General features: G+C 39.7%; 1 protein-coding gene across 1 annotated transcript; it reads left to right on the top strand.

Moving 5' to 3' along the window:
- The first annotated feature begins 669 nt into the window (after window positions 1-669).
- On the top strand, window positions 670-13857 carry LOC135492195 (uncharacterized). The gene is made up of 3 exons (XM_064778478.1): window positions 670-813; window positions 2375-2623; window positions 3375-13857. The coding sequence occupies exons 1-3, from the start codon at window positions 799-801 to the stop codon at window positions 3882-3884; spliced, it is 774 nt and encodes a 257-aa protein (XP_064634548.1). The 5' UTR covers window positions 670-798; the 3' UTR covers window positions 3885-13857.
- The last annotated feature ends 5295 nt before the right edge of the window (window positions 13858-19152 follow it).

Genomic DNA, 19152 nt, shown 5'->3' with positions numbered 1-19152 from the left:
TATAAGAACCTTAATGTCAAATTTGAACTTCAAACATATTTAAATGCTATTAAATCCGTGAAGCACAGGGCTTGTATCACAAAATTAAGGCTTGAAGCCCATTGTCTAAAAATTGAAACTGGGAGACACTGTGGTCTAGATAGACAACTAAGAGTATGTGAGATTTGCAAGTCAGGGGAGGTTGAGGATGTGTCTCACTTCCTTGCGACATGCCCGATATATACCTCTTTAAGGGCAAAGCTCAATGCCAGTTACGATACGAGTAATCTCCATTTTCTGTCTGTGTCGGATCTGACTAAAATATATCTAGAAAATCCTTCACCCCCCCTCTGCTGAGATAATCAATGAGTTCTTTGTACAGCGTAACTCTGTATTGCCCTGACTATGATTTTATCTTTAAATAGTTGTGAGCTTATTCTGTATACCCTGTAATTTCTTATGATATATTTTGTCATAATTATTGTATGTTACCGTTGGCCCCTCGTGGGCGTTTTTAGTGTAATAAAAGAATTTGAATTTGAATTTGAATTTGAAAAATTTGACCAAAGCCACCAGTGCAAATGCGAATTCCAGCGATACACGTTGGGTGCCAATACCACTGCCCTGTTTTGAACCAACCTCATTAAACCTCATTGAGTATAAGCAGTGCGAGCAGTGTATTGTGCTCTGTGCATCATTTGCACGAGGCGAAAGAATTGATTCAATAACATTAGCCAACCACAGTATCGAGTGATCGTGTGTGAATTGATGTATGAGTAGTCAATAACCCAATGATATGGGTGAATCCTTTACATCATCATGTCTTATGTCAAGGTAAAGGTCTGGGCCTCGAAACTGGTGTCAATATCTGTCATACATGTACGTTCGCTGTGCACAAACGCAGGCACTGACTGTAGCACGTGACGTGTTTCATTGTAGGCCTTATAGAATTCATGCATTGTACTGACTTTCCTTGAGCACAAGGCATACAGACTACTGGTATGCAGTGCACTATACTCAGTGTGTTGTGGGTATAGGCCCAGGTGGCCTGATTTAAGGTAACTGAGTGGTAAATTCCACGACAAAAAATTGTTGACGCAAACCCGAAAGTCATGGAGTGACGTTCTGTGACCTGTCTACGACTTTTTGCATCCAATCAAATCAATCCATTCGATTTCGACATATCCACAGTGAATATTTATTTCTGTCGGGGGTTCAAAAAATCAAAGTTTGAGGGAACGAGAGTTGGGGACACATTTGAGGTAATTTTTGTCTGCTCAGTGAGTTACATTGAGCATGGAGGTATTATTAAGAAGGAGAGAGAACGGCCTAAGACCTCAGAATTAATCCCCTACTAATCCCCGGCTTGCATTGTTTGCCCCATTGTTCTCCAATACACATTCCTCGCGGCAGCGCTCTTTGAGTACGATCATCCCTTCCGACAGCGAACCGAACTGCAGCGCCCTCTATAACATTCGACCCGTAGTCGAAAGCTTTATTCTCGTGTTTCCTGCTTTGTTGTTGTTGATTTAGTTATGGCCGCGAGTTCTTCGAATTCACGACAGAATTCTCGAAAAAAAGAGACCAATATCGCAAAAATCGGTTGAAAGATTCCAGACGCACAGTAGATTTAAGATTTTAAGTGTTTCTAAAACTTTCTAGAAAGAACGATTTTGACCAATAAATAGATGAAGGTTTGAATGATTGTATACATATTGTCAAATGCATGCGAACTGATGCGAACATTTAGAATTTTGTTTCTGAAGATCACCGTTTTCTGGAAAAGCAGTATGGCCGCACCCCTCTCTCTAGCTACTTTCTATGGCCGATTAGTCACGGAAGTTGCCGATCGCGACTCGGAAACTAGCTCGGCAGTTTCCGATACTTTCCGACATAACGCGCTCGGCTGGCCGGGGTATTGGAAGGCATTAACGCGAGGGGTTTCGAATACACATATCTATTGTTGTCCAAACATCGGAAGGATGATTGTATCCTTTGAAGCGGGCTCCGTTCTCTCTCCTTCTTAATAATACCTCCATGCATTGAGGTATCAGGTTCGAGTGTGAGAAACAACACTTGAAACTCTAATTCTCGAAGACTAAATTGAATCTGCTTTAGTATTCTGTCAACATGCTATTACAAGTTACAAAGATAAAGGAAGTTCGCTGATTGGTTAACACTAACAGAACAGGATTATAATATACCGGGTATGCATAAATAATATTAATTTTAAAGTAGGAGTCCTGTGAGCTTAACGGCAAGCTGCAAGTGATGCAAAAGGCATAGTAGCTAAAGCAATGCATATAAATAGCTTGGCGGCGACATGAAATATCTGCTCACATTAAGTTGGACAAAACTGTGCTCAAAGTTGATTACATGTCTTGTATTGTTGCAGGTGAATACCAGTTCTATGGATTTGACGAATTCAAGCAGTTTAGGGATGTTGGCAAATTCATCTGTGCCGTCTAGTAGTATGCCATTGCCAGAAGCAACCAAAACCTGGTCAGATGGTGTCGATATTGGTGTTCCTGTGGTTATGATCATACTGTTCGTTCTCATCCAGTTAATTGTTGTCTTCGTAAAAACTAGGAAGTCGCATCTGCCATTACATGTACCTGTACGACTACATGTTTCTGCAAAAAGTGTAAGTTGTGACTAAGTTTCATACTGTACCTAGCACATTTTTTTTTGAGATTTCATTCCTTTTAGTATAGCCTGTTTACCTACAGGTATAGTGTGAACCCCTGATATTTTCTGACGCCAATAATGAATAACGTTTGCAAGCTTTCCATACGAATGGCAAGGGGATCAGTACTCTAACATTGATGGCAAGAAAATTACTAATCAAATAAAATGATAATTTGAAAACCCATCCATTCGTGGAACTTTTATGGTAGTGAAATCTAAGGACATTTTCACTAAAAATTTCAGGCCCCAAAATAAAGGGGTTTACAGTAATTATGTCTTATCGGAAGTGTGCTGCAAGGTGTGATTCATTTGTGCTTGGTGTGATTATCCACCTGGTGATCTTGACCTCTTACAGTTTCTCACAGAAATCGGTGATCATATGAACAGTCTTAGAGGACATTATTATCATTGTGTGTAACAGCCTTGCCCAAGCCTGGGCATCAACGGGAGAATCTCCATCTGGATAGATCAGGTGTTTGTCCAGTAAGGGTTACTTGCCAGTCAAAACTGGTACCCGTTTTTGGTGGAAAGAAGTAAGTAGGGTGAATTGTCTCACTATTGAGAGGGAACTGTTTTAAAGCTGATACTGGTAGTAATTTTAGACGTTCGACCCATGACCTCCTGATTAGGAGTCCGGTGCTCTATATCCATGCCATGGATTCAAAATGGTCTCGAAAATTCATGTGAACTATTGTCTTTTTTTGCAGGATTTTGAGGAAAAATCTGACCAACAAGAAAAAAAGGTAACTATAAGTCCTGATAAAGATGAAATCTTCGGGGAAGATCCTGCCAAGGATGGCTCGGATGAAAGAACAATTGAAACTGCAGGTGATGTTGATCGTATGCGCCAGCATGCTAAGGAACAGGCCAAGAAATCTCGAAAAAGTCGTCAGCTAAGTTTAAAGTCGATAACATCAATGGTGTCAAGGACCTCATCTCAGTTTGAATACAGTGAATTGGAAGAGCAGAATGGAGATGAAGATGGGGGCATGGATAATCAGCTGGTTGTAGAGGTGGACGATGATAGCGATGCAGAGGTTGATACCACTGGTACGGAGAGTGAACAGATTGCAGATGGTGCTCCATGCCAGGACAGTTCAGTGATCACGGTTACGGTGGAGCATCATTCTCCCCCGAAACATTTGCTTGTTGATGTCGAGGCGGGGGCCTGCAATCGGTCCACACAGGATTGTCCCTCTGTAAATTCACAATTATGATTGTTTCATTTGAGAACTACTTGCGTGTAAATTAGTGAGTTTGGAAGGATGCTGTAATAATTTGTTTTGTTCTGCAACAATTATCTTTATGGAGGGTTGCGCAAAAACTATTTGGAGCAGAAACAGCATTGCCTTGATAAACTTTTGTGATGTCTTGTGGCCTTATTATCAATATCATTATGATGTCTTCAGTATTGTTACATATCAGAGTAACAATGTCTCAAATTGCTTCTTGGTATAGCGTAAAATGATTTGGCCCTGGAGAATCAATTTTCCAACTTGATAATATAAGGCCTAACTCTCAAATTACGGAGCTGTCTTGTCCTGGGAAAGGGGTCAGTTTTGCATTATTATAATGTTGGAAATTTGCGTTCCTTGACTTTGAGTGTTCAACAAAATAAAGTCCAGTTCATATCTGGTAATTATGTTCTTCAAGCATGTTTTTCATCATGCACCACCCGAAATTTAGTGCATTTGATGTCATATTATCGTCCTATCCTTGTTACCAGATGGATACAAAATCATTCACTAAACTTCTGGCTGATGAGGGCATCTTTTGCCTTCTCTTTCGCTGATGCGCACATTTTTCTGGGCCACCACAGACCTTCCCAGGAAAGGCCACTCCGTAGTTGGAAGGCTTGGCTTTAATGCACATGGTTCTTGGTGTTTTGATGTTGGGGAAATTCAATTATTCATTTGGCAGATTTAGAAAGATTCTGCTGCATTGAGTCAATGTTATAACTGCTGACAATTTTCTACCCATTCTATCTCAGGTTTTAGCCCATCACTGCCTCAATTTAGATGGAGTAAGGCATGGTACACATCTTGTCAGCAGATATGTGATGTGAAAGTTATCACTGAATTTCTTGAATTGAAATGTGGTATATTTCAGGTATGGCTTTAGGGAATAATGTCAAACTAGCTGTTGTTTGAAGAGACTAGCACTTAGTTCCAATAGTGTTCTGCACTTAGGCTCAAAATAGCTCGGAAAGTGTGTTATGACGGCAAAATTATATCAAGATCCCGACAAATTTGACATAATCTCAGTTGCCTTTAACGCAGAATACAGTAAACCATGTAAGGTTCACAAAGCTTAAGTTCACGAATTTGCTTATAATATTAATTTGACAGTGGACTGATTTCTCTGTTTCTCCCATATGGTTATGCATTCAGCATGTTCAGTGAAGCTGAAATTTGGGCGAGTTTAAAAAATGCTTTCCAAATTGTGAGAAAATTCAACCGTCTCTATCATTACCAGGTCTACGTTAGATTATCTGTAATCTGTTCCCAGAATTTAGGCATTTTCACCACCCATAATCTGACAGAAAATAATTGAGATACACTCTTCAAAATTCTTCAAAACCTTCGTCTTTACCCCCAGTTTCAATAAAACAGCAGTTGGGGCATATTTGGAGTACTTTCAAAAAAATTTGAAAGAAGTGGTAATTTTGGCAGATTTTCGCCCAAAATCAGGTGTGGCAAACCCCACCCCACTCTCTCAGTCAAAAGGGCAGGATGTTGGCCATAGGCCCTTTGCCAGATACGCCGGGAGGCATTGTCTGGCATCATTGACCATGAAGATCTATTGTAAAGATGGTTTGTTGGTCCGACCAAAATAATTGAGGTGGTACCGGCTCATCTGGAAAATGGCCTATTGCTTTGTTAGTTGTTAATTTCGTGGATTTTACAATCGAGTTTTTTTCAAACTTCAATCTGTGAGAATCGGTTTTCTCACTTCTTTTCACCATACTAGAAATTGAAACTTTGAAATACACAAAGCGATGCTGATGTCATTGATGTGAGAAGTCTGGTCATATTTCAAAAATAAATTGAAATTAATGATAGCCTCACTTGCATTGGCCGCCAAAATTTAACTGTAATGCAAGACACTTCGATGATAAATGGCCAAAAACCCATGTGCCACTAATATGTACACTTCATTGTATTTACTGTGCCCTAAGCTTTTTGCCAGGGTTTGGTTTAAGGAATTGATATCAAACTGGAGGTAGCTCCACCCGAGTGGATTGGGTGAGACAATCAATACCGACAGTGAGGTATCAATTTCTATTCTAAAACATCTCAAAATAAATATCAAATAATGTGGTTTTAAATGCTTTTGAAATGGTTTCACATATTGCACCAACCCAATCGGTTTGGGTTGTCTCACCCAAACCTGTGTCGTGAAAACGAGGCTGTATACATTATTCATTATGAAAGTGAAATATTCTCATTCAGGTGTTTTAGAATTTTCAACCAAATGAGTTTGGTGCAGATAGATTTTAATGTTTATTGAAATGCACTTTTCAGTATTGAAGTTTTGATTCAGAAATGATGGATATTATCTGCTAACATTGGGCTAAATTACACTTGTATCGAATGTATTGTGTTTGTTTGTTTGTTTTGGGAAAAAAACTGAATTCGAATGAGATACAAATGAAGAATTCTGTCGCAAAATGAGGTACAGTAGAACCTCTCTATTAAGGACACCCTTGGGATTGACAAGTGCTGTCCTTAATAGAGAGGTGTCCTGATTAGAGAGGTCAAATTGAATTGAAACAACCACTTTGGGAACAAAAGTAGTGTCCTTAATAGAGAGGTTGTCCTTAATAGAGAGGTGTCCGCTAGGGGAGGTTTCACTGTACATGTATATTATTGAGAAAAACAGATTCAAAATTTTGAATTTAACTGAAAATACTTCAAATTTTTTTGAAACATTTTGTCCAAGGTTTTAATAGTGTTAGCTTCTATATACTAAAATTTGGAGGACAGTTAAGCCTTTATAGTCCTGATATGGTTTACTCCAACATGTTGGATAGTGGTGCATATCTCGTTCTGTTATGAATATCTTCTGATGAAACTCCATCAAATTTGAAGTAAGGTACAAATTTTAATCTACAAGATTAATCATGTTCACATTTTGTGCCTAAAATTGTAATACAAGAGATTGTATATCAACACTCTTCTATACGCAAAGAGTGATATTGTATATTTTATTATACTCTACCCCTGATTTCAAAAGTCAGTTTTATATTCATGAATTCCGACCTTTTTAGCTCACCTCTTAGCAGAGGTGAGCTTATCCCATACCGTGGCGTCCGTCGTCCGTCGTCGTCGTCGTCGTCGTCGTCGTCGTCCGTCGTCCGTTAGCAGGGCACGTTTCGTAACTGTTAGAGCTATTGAGTTGAAACTTGGTACACATGTACCCTTATGTAATGACACCTTGGAGACCAAGTTTCGGTCCGATTCGTTTCATGGTTTGGCCACCAGGGGGCCAAACGTTAAAAGTGAAAATATGCAATATCTCCCTCAATAGTAGTTGGGAAATTTTGAAAAAAATATGGTAGGTACTTCTAGCAAAGGTGCATCATATATCCTCCGGGTTTTTGATTTGACCTCCTTTTCAAGGTCACAGAGGTCAAATGGTGTAAATTGGCCGTTAGGATGTAACGATGGCACGTTTCTAAACTGCAATGACTATTGATACCAAATTTGGTACACATTTACCCCTTAGTCAGGTGATCTCAGGGACCGAAGTTTGGTCCAATATGATTCACCACTTGACCACCAGGGGGCAAAATCCAAAAACCTTAAAAATGTGATTATTCCTTAACTTCTTGCCCGATTGCCACCAATTTGATATCATGGGTACATCTAACCACCATACAGTATATGTCACGCAGGTTTTCAATTTGACCGTCTTGTCAAGGTCACAGAGGTCAAATGACGTAAATTCGCCGTCAGGCCGTAACTATGGCACGTTTGTTAACTGCAATGACTATTGATCACAAATTAAGTACACATGTACCCCTTGGTCAGGTGATCTCAGGTACCGAAGTTTGGTGCGATCTGATTTGCCGTTTGGCCTCCAGGGAGGGGGCCAAATCCTAAATTCATCAAAATGCCATTATTCCTAGTAATGACTTGCCCGATTGGCACCAATTTTATATCATAGGTACATCTAATTCTAACAACCATTCAATGTGTCACCCGGGTCTTCTTTGATTTGACCTACTTTCCAAGGTCACAGAGGTCGAATGTACTGTAAATTGGCCATTTTGGGGAAATTGTAATTGCTTGGACCAACATCAAACCTAACACTACATGACACAATACCATGCTCTTTATCCATCTTTCCTCCACATGAGGTGAGCACAATGGCCCTGGCCATTTCATTGTTCAACAATCTCGTGATATGCATGAATTATTTGAGTTGTCTATCTTTCTTTGACTGGTAAACCCATATCAAATTCCACATGGTAGAAAAAGGCCATAACTTATGAATGCGAGACTGACCTTTTGAGGTAGTGGACTGAGTATTTGTATCCAGCACATCGTGCTTCCTATTGTAAATTGCTGGACTGTGTCATGTTCTTGGTTATGGGTTATTGTTTTTGTTCAGTTGACTGCCTTGTGTGTGCGTGCATGTTTGTAGCTCAATAGTGCAATGTGTAAAGGTATCAGCCATAACAACAGAAAGTTTGATGAGAGGCTCCACACAAGACCTATAACTGACGTTCATCACTTGCATAAAGCTGTACATTGATGCCTTGCTCCATACAAGTGCACACACTACAGCATATTCTGACTGTCAGATGCTGTTCTGCTGTGGAGCCTCTCATCATTCTTCTCATTGATTTGATGATTCGAAAACACATCGGACTAGAATTATGAAGGATATTGAGAGGTAAAATGAATCCCCTGCAACCCACTGTCCACTGAAGCTTTGGGATGACCCCGTCATACCTCTGCTAGTTTGTTTGTATTCAGAATTTGGCAGGTACCTGTACTTAAATAACAGTGGAATGCCTTTTATTGCTTGATGAGTGATTTCTAACAGGACCAAATGCTGGGTGTGTCTAATACTCTATAGCTTGAAATTTAAGAGTGCCTTTTTTTTCCAGTTTTTTGTGTTCACAGATAATCTTGAAAATAAATGGTCGTGAAAAAGACCAATTTAAAGGTAACTGTTGCGGGGTCAAAATGAAAAATCAAAGTTCACAAAGATTGCAATTTTAACAAAGCCGCAAAATGAAATGGTTGCAAATAATTCTGGGTCACCGTAGGGGAGTCTATACAACACCGCAGCGTCCGTCGTCGTCTGTATCCAGTTTCAAAAACAGTGGCACGTTTCTTATATGCTAGGGCTATGAACTTGAAACTTTGTACACATAACCCCTAGGTCAGGTGACCTCTGACACGGAATTTCGGGCCAATTTGATTGTTGACTTGGCCACCAGGGGGCCAGAAGTGGAAACCTAAAAAGTGTGATATCTCTCTTATGAGTGACTCGTATTCGATAAAATTTTTATGGTAGGTTCTCCTAGCAAGGATACATCACATATCATACGGGTTTTTGATTAGACCTAATTTTCAAGGTCTCCAAGGTCAAATGGCGTAAATTGGCCGTTTTGAGTGTAACTGTGGCACGTTTCTTAAACGCTTAAGTTATGAACTTGAAATTTGGTACACATGTCTCCTTACATCATATAACCGCTGACACCGAATTTCGGTCTGATCTGATTCTCGACTTGGCCACCAGGGGGCAAAAACTAAAAAAGGTAAAAAGTGCAATATATTGCTTATTAGTGACTTGTTTTCGATATTATATTTATGGTAGGTTCTCCCAGCAAGGATACATCACATATCCTACGGGTTTTTTATTTGACCTAATTTTCAAGGTCACAGAGGTCAAATGGTGTAAATTGGACGTTTGAATGTAACTATGGCACGTTTCTTAACCATTAAAGCTATGAACTTGAAACTTGGTACACATGACTCCCTATCACATGTTACCTCTGACATCGAATTTTGATCCGATCTGATTCTCGATTGGCCACCAGGAGACCAAAACTAAAAAGGGTAAAAAGGGCAATATCTTGCTTATTACTATTAGTGACTTTTTTTCGATGATTCTTATTGTAGGTACTCCAAGCAAGCATACATCACATGTCATACCGTCTTTGGTTTGACCTATATACTATACATGTAGCATGTTTCTTAACCAGGATGAATTCCTAACCACCAAATATCTATGCGGTGAGTACAATGGCCCCTGGCCGTTTCATTTTTCTATATTCACAAAGTGGTCTGCTCTGTAATGCGCACGTTAGAATTATGCAAATTCTGACTCGTGGAGCTTTGAAAAGTTCATTTGTGAGACTGTCAAAATTGTTCTAGCATGAAGCTCAGTAACAAGTTGTTTTTTTTGCTCAATAACTCCAAAGGTACAGTTTTACTTTTATAATCATGTACATGTACCTGTCCTCTAAACTGTCATTTTATACTAAGATTAGATCTTAAGAATATTTGGAGAAAAAAAGTTTGGGTTCACTCATCATGCCCATATGCTGACCTTGGCACACAAAGTCATTTTAAAGTTGATGAGAAAAATGTGAGGGGTAGTTTTTGTAACCTCAATGACGATGGGTCACACAACAAGCAATATGGGGAAATCTGATGGTGTGGTCTCATTTTTGCTGTTCAAAAGTTAATTTCATGGGTTCTTACTCTCGAGTATGATGGAGGTTTGCAATCACGAGCAGTGCTCACGGAATGAATTTTGTGGAAACATTGTTGGGCAGAAGAATCATCTACCAAGTGGGCTTTGGGACCTGTCATATTTCATGGTGTCAGTCCCTCCATCTGTCAAAGTGGGTGCATGTTTTGTAACTGTAAGACCTAGGCACTTCAAATCTGGCCGTGAGGAAGAATAGCCAAGGAAATGCTCCTGAAAGAAAATTCATCACGGTTTGACTTAAATTCTTCTCACCAAGGGGCAAAAGGGGTAAGTTACAAAGACTTTGTTGACGCTTTATTGTCCCCCCTTGCTCATCGGAGCAAAAGGGGGACATGAAAATACCCTTCGTCCTTCAGTACGTCCGGCCACTTGTTAGCACAATATCTGGAGAGTCCGCGACGTATCAAAGCCAAATTTTGCGTGGAGGTAAAAGTATAGTAAGAACCCTGTCAAAAGTACGTCACCACGTCAAAATCCAAGATGACTGCGGCCTTACGTGTTGAAATCTTGCGAGTGCACTGGTGAGCGCAATATCTGGAGAAGTCCGCGACGTATGAAAGCCAAATTTTGTGTGTTGGTGCATATAGGCATTTGTAAGAACCCTATTGAAAGGTAGGTCACGGTCAAAATCCAAGATGGCTACCACCTTACCTGTCGCATAATCTTGTGCGTCACATAATCTTGTGAGTTCCCCTTTAGCGACGGGGAATCTGGGCTTAACGCTTTTTCTAATAGATACGTGTATTGGCTTGAAATTTAGTTAATTTAATTTAGAGGAAGTCTGCATGCAAGTAGGTTTTGGTATTGGAATTGTTTTGATTGATACTAACAGTTGGTGTTACTGAGCAAAAATCTGCGGTGACCTAGTTTTAACTTGTTTTGGATTTCCCGCTCTTGTTACTCCGAAGCACTAGGGCAAAAAAAAATTTCTTTGCTTTTTCACTTGTATATTTTCATTTTCTTTATTATAATTTTTTAATTTGGAAATCATATTTTGCCATTTTAAGCCTTTGGCTGCAGCTAGAGTGACTAAATGGTTGGTGTATCTACTAAGTCTCCATTGCATATCATCCAGGTTTTTGATTTGACCTACTCTTCCTGGTCATAGGACTCAAGCTCTTAAAATTTGCTAATATTATAATAAGTGGCACGTTTTGTCATTATTTGTCCAAATGTGTGATATTGGCATATCAATATGTTTATAAATATTGCACTCACAAATGCACTCTCGAGATTTCAACATGCAAGGTGGTAGCCATCTTGGATATTGACGCAGTTACCTAATTTTCGATACGGTTCTTACTGATGTCTCAATGTACCCACCAACCTAATTTGGCTTTCCTACCATGTACTTTCCATGTTTTGTACATTGTACCCGTGTATTTCAGCTGAGCACCAGGCCCTTGCCCTCTTGTTTCAACAATCTGTGTTTACATCGAATATTAATTTTTCTGTTGTCTGCTTATGGAAAGAAAAGAAAATTACGCACATGCCGCAATAAAGCTGTAATCAAGTGAGATGGCTCTAGGAATGTTACAGGGGGTGTCACATGACCAACGTTTCGGCATACAATTTACAGGCGGTGAAAATTAATCTTCTCATTTCAGATAAGTGTGGCACAAATCACTAAGCTAGATTTGGCCTGTTGAACATATCATGTACATGTACAACAGGGCCTGCAATAGGATATAGCATATGACTCAATGATGCATCAATTGTTTTGATACTGACTGAGGTACGCTAAGGGCATTGTTTTGCTCATACGACCTTCACTTGATGTTGATTTAACTCCATACTTAGATGTAAATCTTAAACTGCCCAAAGTTTTCATTCGTCACTTGATACGGTACATGTAACTGTAGAATTTTGCAAATTATCATGACTTGGCTCTTTCTGATCATAGACATTTTTGTTGTCTTCACATTTTTTTGCCAAAAGGTTTTTACAAAAAGAAATGAGAAAAACTGCATTTGATCTTCATGTAAGTAACCTAGAGTAAACATGATTATGATTGGCGATTGATCACAACTCGCTAATTGCGAATAATAATAATTTCTATTTCTAATAATAGGAACAGCAGGCCACTCTTGAGGCATCATTCCTCAGCCAATTTATGTCTATTCAAATTTCCAACCCAAGGCAAAAAAACCACAAACTTTTTATCAAGTGATCTTTTGCCAGTGTAACAGTTTTTATTGTTCCCCATATCTAAGTGTTTCCATCCAATTAACAGGTAGGGAAATCATGGGCCATATGAATAAAGACTAGCAAATGCTTTTATCTAAAACTCCATGTACATTTACACTTGGCCTTTCTCTACAAAATTGAAGTAAAAGCATTTGCTAGTCTTTATTCATATCACCCCACCTGTTTTCAGTCGGTGGAAACAGAAACAAATGTTAATCTGTCTGTCGGTGTTCCCAAACACTGATGAGAAGGACTCGGAAACGAAAACACTCGAGAACGTTACACCTGTATTCTGTTTGTATTTCATATGGAATCCTCAACGGACTGATTTGGGATATGGTGAAAGTACCAGGATGATTGTTAATGAGTTAAATAAGGTAACATTATCAGTTGGTGTGTGTGTTTGTGGTTGATTATTTGATGCAGGCATTTGTTACTTGAAAGGGGACTGGTTTCACCATTTCAACACCCAACTGGGCCCAGCCGTCATCAATGTTGCATGTCATCTCATAATGAAAATCCTCAGCGGTAATGGTGTAAATTTTATAAAGCAGTTGATTTGAACTATTGGTAATTGCCTAACCACAATAGGGCAAGTTCTCGAAGGTCAATTCACTGGAGCCTGAAGTCTTGTCAATAATAGAAATTTGATTTAATTAAGTACTGGTAATCCAGATGAACAGAAATAACCATAAAATACACTGCGACGTCACAATCTGTTGTGCTACAATGTTTGATTATGTCATAGAAGATAATGGCGTTGGCACTATCTGTAAAAGAGACTGTATGCAGAGTGATGTCTTCCTGTCATTGGCAATTTTGCCGGTGACACTGGTGGGATAATGATTCTTTGCTGTGAGTCATAAATAATAGATTTTATGACTCGCAGTCGTAAAAAAATAGATTGAATCAATCTATTATTTTATTACTCACAGCAAAGAATCGATTAGGTGTTTTCTTGGAATTTTGATCCTAGTGTTGTCGTGTTTTACTGACAAAACTTCAAGTGCCTTGTGGTCAAGTCTTCCTCTCAGTCTTGAACTGTTTGTCATGTTTATGCAAATGTGTTTCCTGTAGATGTTGTCATATTTTCTATCAGGTAGCCATCAGTTATCAGTATTTTTATAGTATATCAGATCTGATGGAAACTCATCTGAGTGATCTTTCACAAGAAGGGTCATCCAAACCTTTGCATTTATGACAATTTTATCCTGAATTTTAAGAGCATATATATTCACAAATCGGTCAAATAAAGATTTTTATGATAAATCATGGTATTCTTTGGTGATTTCTTATGCAGTTTGTTCATGTAGCAGTTTACAGGAGGCGCACTCCCTCCTTTTCATCAGCGAGCAACATTTTCTGAGGTTGCCTCACCCCCAGAAGCAAATTAAGTACTCTTAATTCTTCCCCTCTGATGACCAGAAAATGCAAATTGGGCACTTGAATTTACCAAGGGAGCGCCCGATACCCCCTACGCTTCGCTGGTCTCTGGGTGGAGCTGTGTCCCCCATTCCCTAATTTCTAGATCCACTACAGTTTGGTCGTTCTGATATTAGTTTGTAACGGTCCTTGTTTCAATTAAATACTTGTATTTACAGTAGAAATACTCTCCCCTCACGGACACCTCCACATTCAGTACATGTCGGTACTAGTCCTGATTTTGTCTAGGATTTTTGGCTCACCGTAGGGGAGTCTATACAATACCGCAGTGTCCGTCGTCCGTCGTCCGTCGTCGTCGTCGTATCCTGTTTCAAAAACAGTGGCACGTTTCTTAACCGCTAAGCCTATGAACTTGTAACTTTGTACACAGGACTCCCTTGGTCAGATGACCTGTGACACTAAATTTCGGTCCGATCTGATTCTTAATTTGGCCACCAGGGGGCCGAATGTAGATATCTAAAAAGTGTGATATCTCGCTTATTTTATTCCAAACAAGTCATTAAAATGACTTGTTTGGAATGAAATTTTTGTGGTAGGTACTCAGAGCAAGGATACATCATATATCATACGGGTTTTTAATTTGACCTACTTTTCAAGGTCACAGAGGTCAAATGGCGTAAATTTGCTGTTTCAGTGTAACTATGGCACGTTTTTCAACCTCCACAGCTATGAACTTGAAACTTAGTACATATAACCCCCTATACCAGATAACCTCTGGTGCTGAATTTCGGTCTGATCTGATTCTCAGTTTGGCCACCAGGGGGTCGAATGTGGCTATCTAAAAAGTGTGATATCTCGCTTATTGATGACTTGTTTTCGATAAAACTTTTGTGGTAGGTACTCATAGCAAGGATACATCATATATCATATGGGTTTTTAATTTGACCTACTTGTCAAGGTCACAGAGGTCACAACGTAGACACAGATATGGCCGAAATTGCATGTTTTGTGTTTTTCGTGTTGTGGCAATCCAAAGGTCGTGAGTTCAAACCCCGGTCAGGGACGGCCAAAAATATTTTTTTATTTTATTATTTTTTGCTGCTCACCGTAGGGGAGTCTATGTAATACCGCAGTGTCCGTCGTCGTCGTCCGTCGTCCGTCGTCGTAACCTATTTCAAAAACAGTGGCACGTTTCTTAACCGCTAGGGCTAGTATGAACTTGAAACTTTGTACGCAGCACCCCCTAGGTCAGGTGACCTCTGACACTGAATTTCGGTCCGATCTGATTCTCAACTTGGCCACCAGGGGCCAAATGTCGATATCTAAAAAGTGTGATATCTCGCTTATTAGTGACTTGTTTTCGATAACATTTTTATGGTAGGTACTCTTTGGAAGAATACATCACATGTCTTACGGGTTTTCAATTTGACCTACTTTTCAAGGTCACAGAGGTCATATGGCGTAAATTGGCCGTTAGAGTGTAAACTATGGCACGTTTCTTAACCAGTAAAGCTATGAACTTGAAACTTGGTGCATATAACCCCCTACATCAGATAACATTTGATGCCGAATTTTGGCCTGATCTGATTCTTTATTCGGCCACCAGGGGGCCATAATGGAAAAAGGAAGAAGTGCAATATCTTGCTTATTTGAGTGAATTGTTTTCGATAAAATTTTTATGGCAGGGACTTTTAGCAAGGATACACCACATGTCCTACGATTTTTGGATTTGACCTCCTTTTCTAGGTCACAGAGGTCAAATGGCGTAAATTGGCCATTAGAGTGTAACTATGGCACGTTTCTTAACTGCTGAAGCTATGAACTTGAAAGTTGGTACATGTAACCCCCTACATCAGATAAACTCTGACACTGAATTTCGGCCTGATCTGATTCTTGATTTGGCCACCAGGGGGTGCAATATCTCGCTTATTAATGACTTTTTTTCGATGAATTTTTTATTGCAGGGACTCTTAGCAATCACACGATATTGATCTTGTTTATGTCATAGACAAATATTGGTTGGATCATAAACTTATATATACTGCCCTGTCTTATTACTTGACATCAATACACATCTAAAAAAAGTCTTCATGCCTGATTGTGTTCACCATATTCACCTGTAAACTAAGCATGATCCTGCCTACTAAAAGATGTATACGGTGAGCACAATGGCCCCTGGCCGTTTCATTCCAACAACAAAACCCTCTGTTGGGCCGACACCTCTGCTACGTTCATGGGTTGAGTAAATTTAATGCCCCGGCGTTGCATTGGCCTATTTAAAGCTGCAGGTATTGTTGGTTCATCTTTTCTGTGAATCATAGCCTACTGCCTTTGATTATTGATTAACCATTTTAATCTATCGTCTTTGATTCTGTCTGTCAGTCTGTTGAGTTGTTTGCCCCTTGTACTCTAAGATAAAACCTGTCGTGTAACCTAGTTCAATGATTTGATGCAACCAATCAAGGATGTACACTGTCCATGTAAAGTTGAAGTAAGTCGGCAAAGTAAAATTGCCTCCAGTTGGATATCAATAGGGCCCTCTCGAAAACGCATGTAGATATTAATAAAACACTTCTGGCTGCTATTTTGCCAGAAGATAATCACTGGCTTTGACACCAAATCTTTATAAAGATAAAAAATGTGTGCTAAAAATACAACATCTTACACAGAGTGACAATACAAGCAAAATAAGGTCATTTAAGGAATTGATACCGAACTGGAGATATTGGTTGTCTCACCAAAACCGCTCGGGTGGAGCTAAAATATAGACCAAAACCGAGGCAGAACCAAGGTTTTGGCCAGCATTTCATTGTGATGTTTCGGTCGCGAACTTTGCCGGAGTCTTCTCATACCCCAATCCCTCACCAAGTGAGCTATAATCTCAAAGAACTCGACTCGTAAAAAATTCACACTCAGTTCATATACATGTACACTCATGGTCAAAAGTTTATGGACACCAGTTTTCCTCGATTTTCTCGAAAACCACTGGGTCAAAAATTGCCTGGGTAGGCCTACTATCGATGTTTAAAGAAATTCCTAGGCTATAAGATAAGGCTAAATATACCGACAGGTATTATGATGTAATGATGCTGTGATGTGATTCCTATGGACACCCCCTTATCAACCTTTTTATTGACCAATTTTTTTCTGGTTTTCTTTCACCAGAAGCATTGCTCTAATTTTCCCATTGTTGTAGCTTTTAGTTTAGAGTTCCTTAACCTGACAGATGAAGAGATGGAGCTGTAAACCGACGAAGCTATTTACAAACTTGTTAAGTTGCCGAGATGATTACTAACTGCTGGTATAATAGGAACAATACGATCTTTATTCACTGCATCTGAATATCGAAAAGTGGTTTATCTGAAGCCACGAAATACACCAGAACATTCTGGGTGACCACTACTCGTGGTATCATATTATTTAAACTAGACTTAAGACATAACATTCCTCCCCTCTAATTAGAGCATTAGGTTAGTCCAAAGATCCACATTGCGAGAGGTGGAAAACCAAATGAACAAGAACTGAATTCCTAAATTACTGATGATAAGACCTTCAAGTCCAAGAGTCACTAGACTGCGATTAAAATGTGTCAGTGATTTTACAACAACTATACAATTGCAACTACTACACTGTTGCTAGATAACAACAAAACTTATAAAATTAGAAACAAGAAAAAGGAAACAAAAGTCAACAAAAACAAAAACAAAAAAGTTAAACAAAAACAAAAGCAAAAAAAGTTAAAAAGTTAAGAAGTTAAAAATGTAAAAAAAGGTTTTAAAAAAGCAAAAGGCAATACAAATCACAGATTCGTGTATCTAGGGGTTCCCGAGTGACACTGAAATGAGAGATGACCAACTAAACAAAAGGAGCAAAATGAAAGAGGAGGTGGGGGGGGGGGGCGGGGAATAAAAAAGCCTAACAGCAAAAATGTTCCTAGTGCCCAGAATATTGTATACCCCCTGTCAACGACACCTTTAAGGTTCCAAACCATCTCCCTCTGTCATTCCACCACGGCTTCTACCAAACAAGTGATCCACGATCAATGCTCGTTGCCCAATGTCACTCGTGACCTCTACCAAACAAGTGATCCACGATCAATGCTCGTTGCGCAATGTCACTCGTGACCTCTACCAAACAAGTGATCCACGATCAATGCTCGTTGCACAATGTCACCTGTGACCTACCAAACAAACGATCCACGATCAATGTTCGTTGCGCAATGTCACTCGTGATCTCTACCAAACAAGTGATCCACGATCAATGCTCGTTGCGCAATGTCACTCCTGACCTCTACCAAACAAGTGATCCACGATCAATGCTCGTACCTCTACCAAACAAGTGATCCACGATCAATGCTCGTTGCCCAATGTCACTCGTGACCTCTACCAAACAAGTGATCCACGATCAATGCTCGTTGCTCAATGTCACTCGTGACCTACCAAACAAGTGATCCACGATCAATGCTCGTTGCTCAATGTCACTCGTGACCACTACCAAACAAGTGATCCACGATCAATGCTCGTTGCGCAATGTCATTCGTGACCTCTACCAAACAAGTGATCCACGATCAATGCTCGTTGCACAATGTCACTCGTGACCACTACCAAACAAACAATCCACTATCAATGCTCGTTGCGCAATGTCATTCGTGACCTCTACCAAACAAGTGATCCACGATCAATGCTCGTTGCACAATGTCACTCGTGACCTCTACCAAACAAACGATCCACTATCAATGCTCGTTGCGCAATGTCACTCGTGATCTCTACCAAACAAGTGATCCACGATCAATGCTCATTGCGCAATGTCACTTGTGACCTGAAACGTTGAAGTTGCTCGATGTGCGCAGAATAGGGTTTTACTAAATATTTATAAGGCGAGTGCTATTATCACATTGTCTGCTTTCACTGGTTCAATTGAGACCTTGCTGTCCGCCTCTCCGTCAACAGTGCAGGTCATTTCATGGGCAGTTCCAGGCACTGTCGATGGGGTAGAGGAGTGTTTACAGTATGGATAAGTAAGTGTATTATGTACAGTACACAAACACTCCTGGAAGTGCCCATGGTCATTTGAACACCTTTACAATCAGGGATCATCTCACAAGTACATGGATATGTCTCACCCGTAGCTGGCTCAATATGCCACGGGCACAGTCACATGCAGGTTCTATTTTCCCTGGGT

This window comes from Lineus longissimus, chromosome 8 (genome assembly GCF_910592395.1).
Source record: "Lineus longissimus chromosome 8, tnLinLong1.2, whole genome shotgun sequence".
NCBI classification, from domain to species: domain Eukaryota; kingdom Metazoa; phylum Nemertea; class Pilidiophora; order Heteronemertea; family Lineidae; genus Lineus; species Lineus longissimus.
Note: the sequence above shows the minus strand (reverse complement) of the source record. Positions and strands in the feature narration are given on the sequence as shown.

Bases quoted from the DNA above. Each gene is read 5' to 3' on its own strand.
- LOC135492195 (XM_064778478.1), top strand. The intron at 2,624-3,374 runs GTAAGTTGTGAC...CTTTTTTTGCAG, and splicing joins TACATGTTTCTGCAAAAAGT to GATTTTGAGGAAAAATCTGA.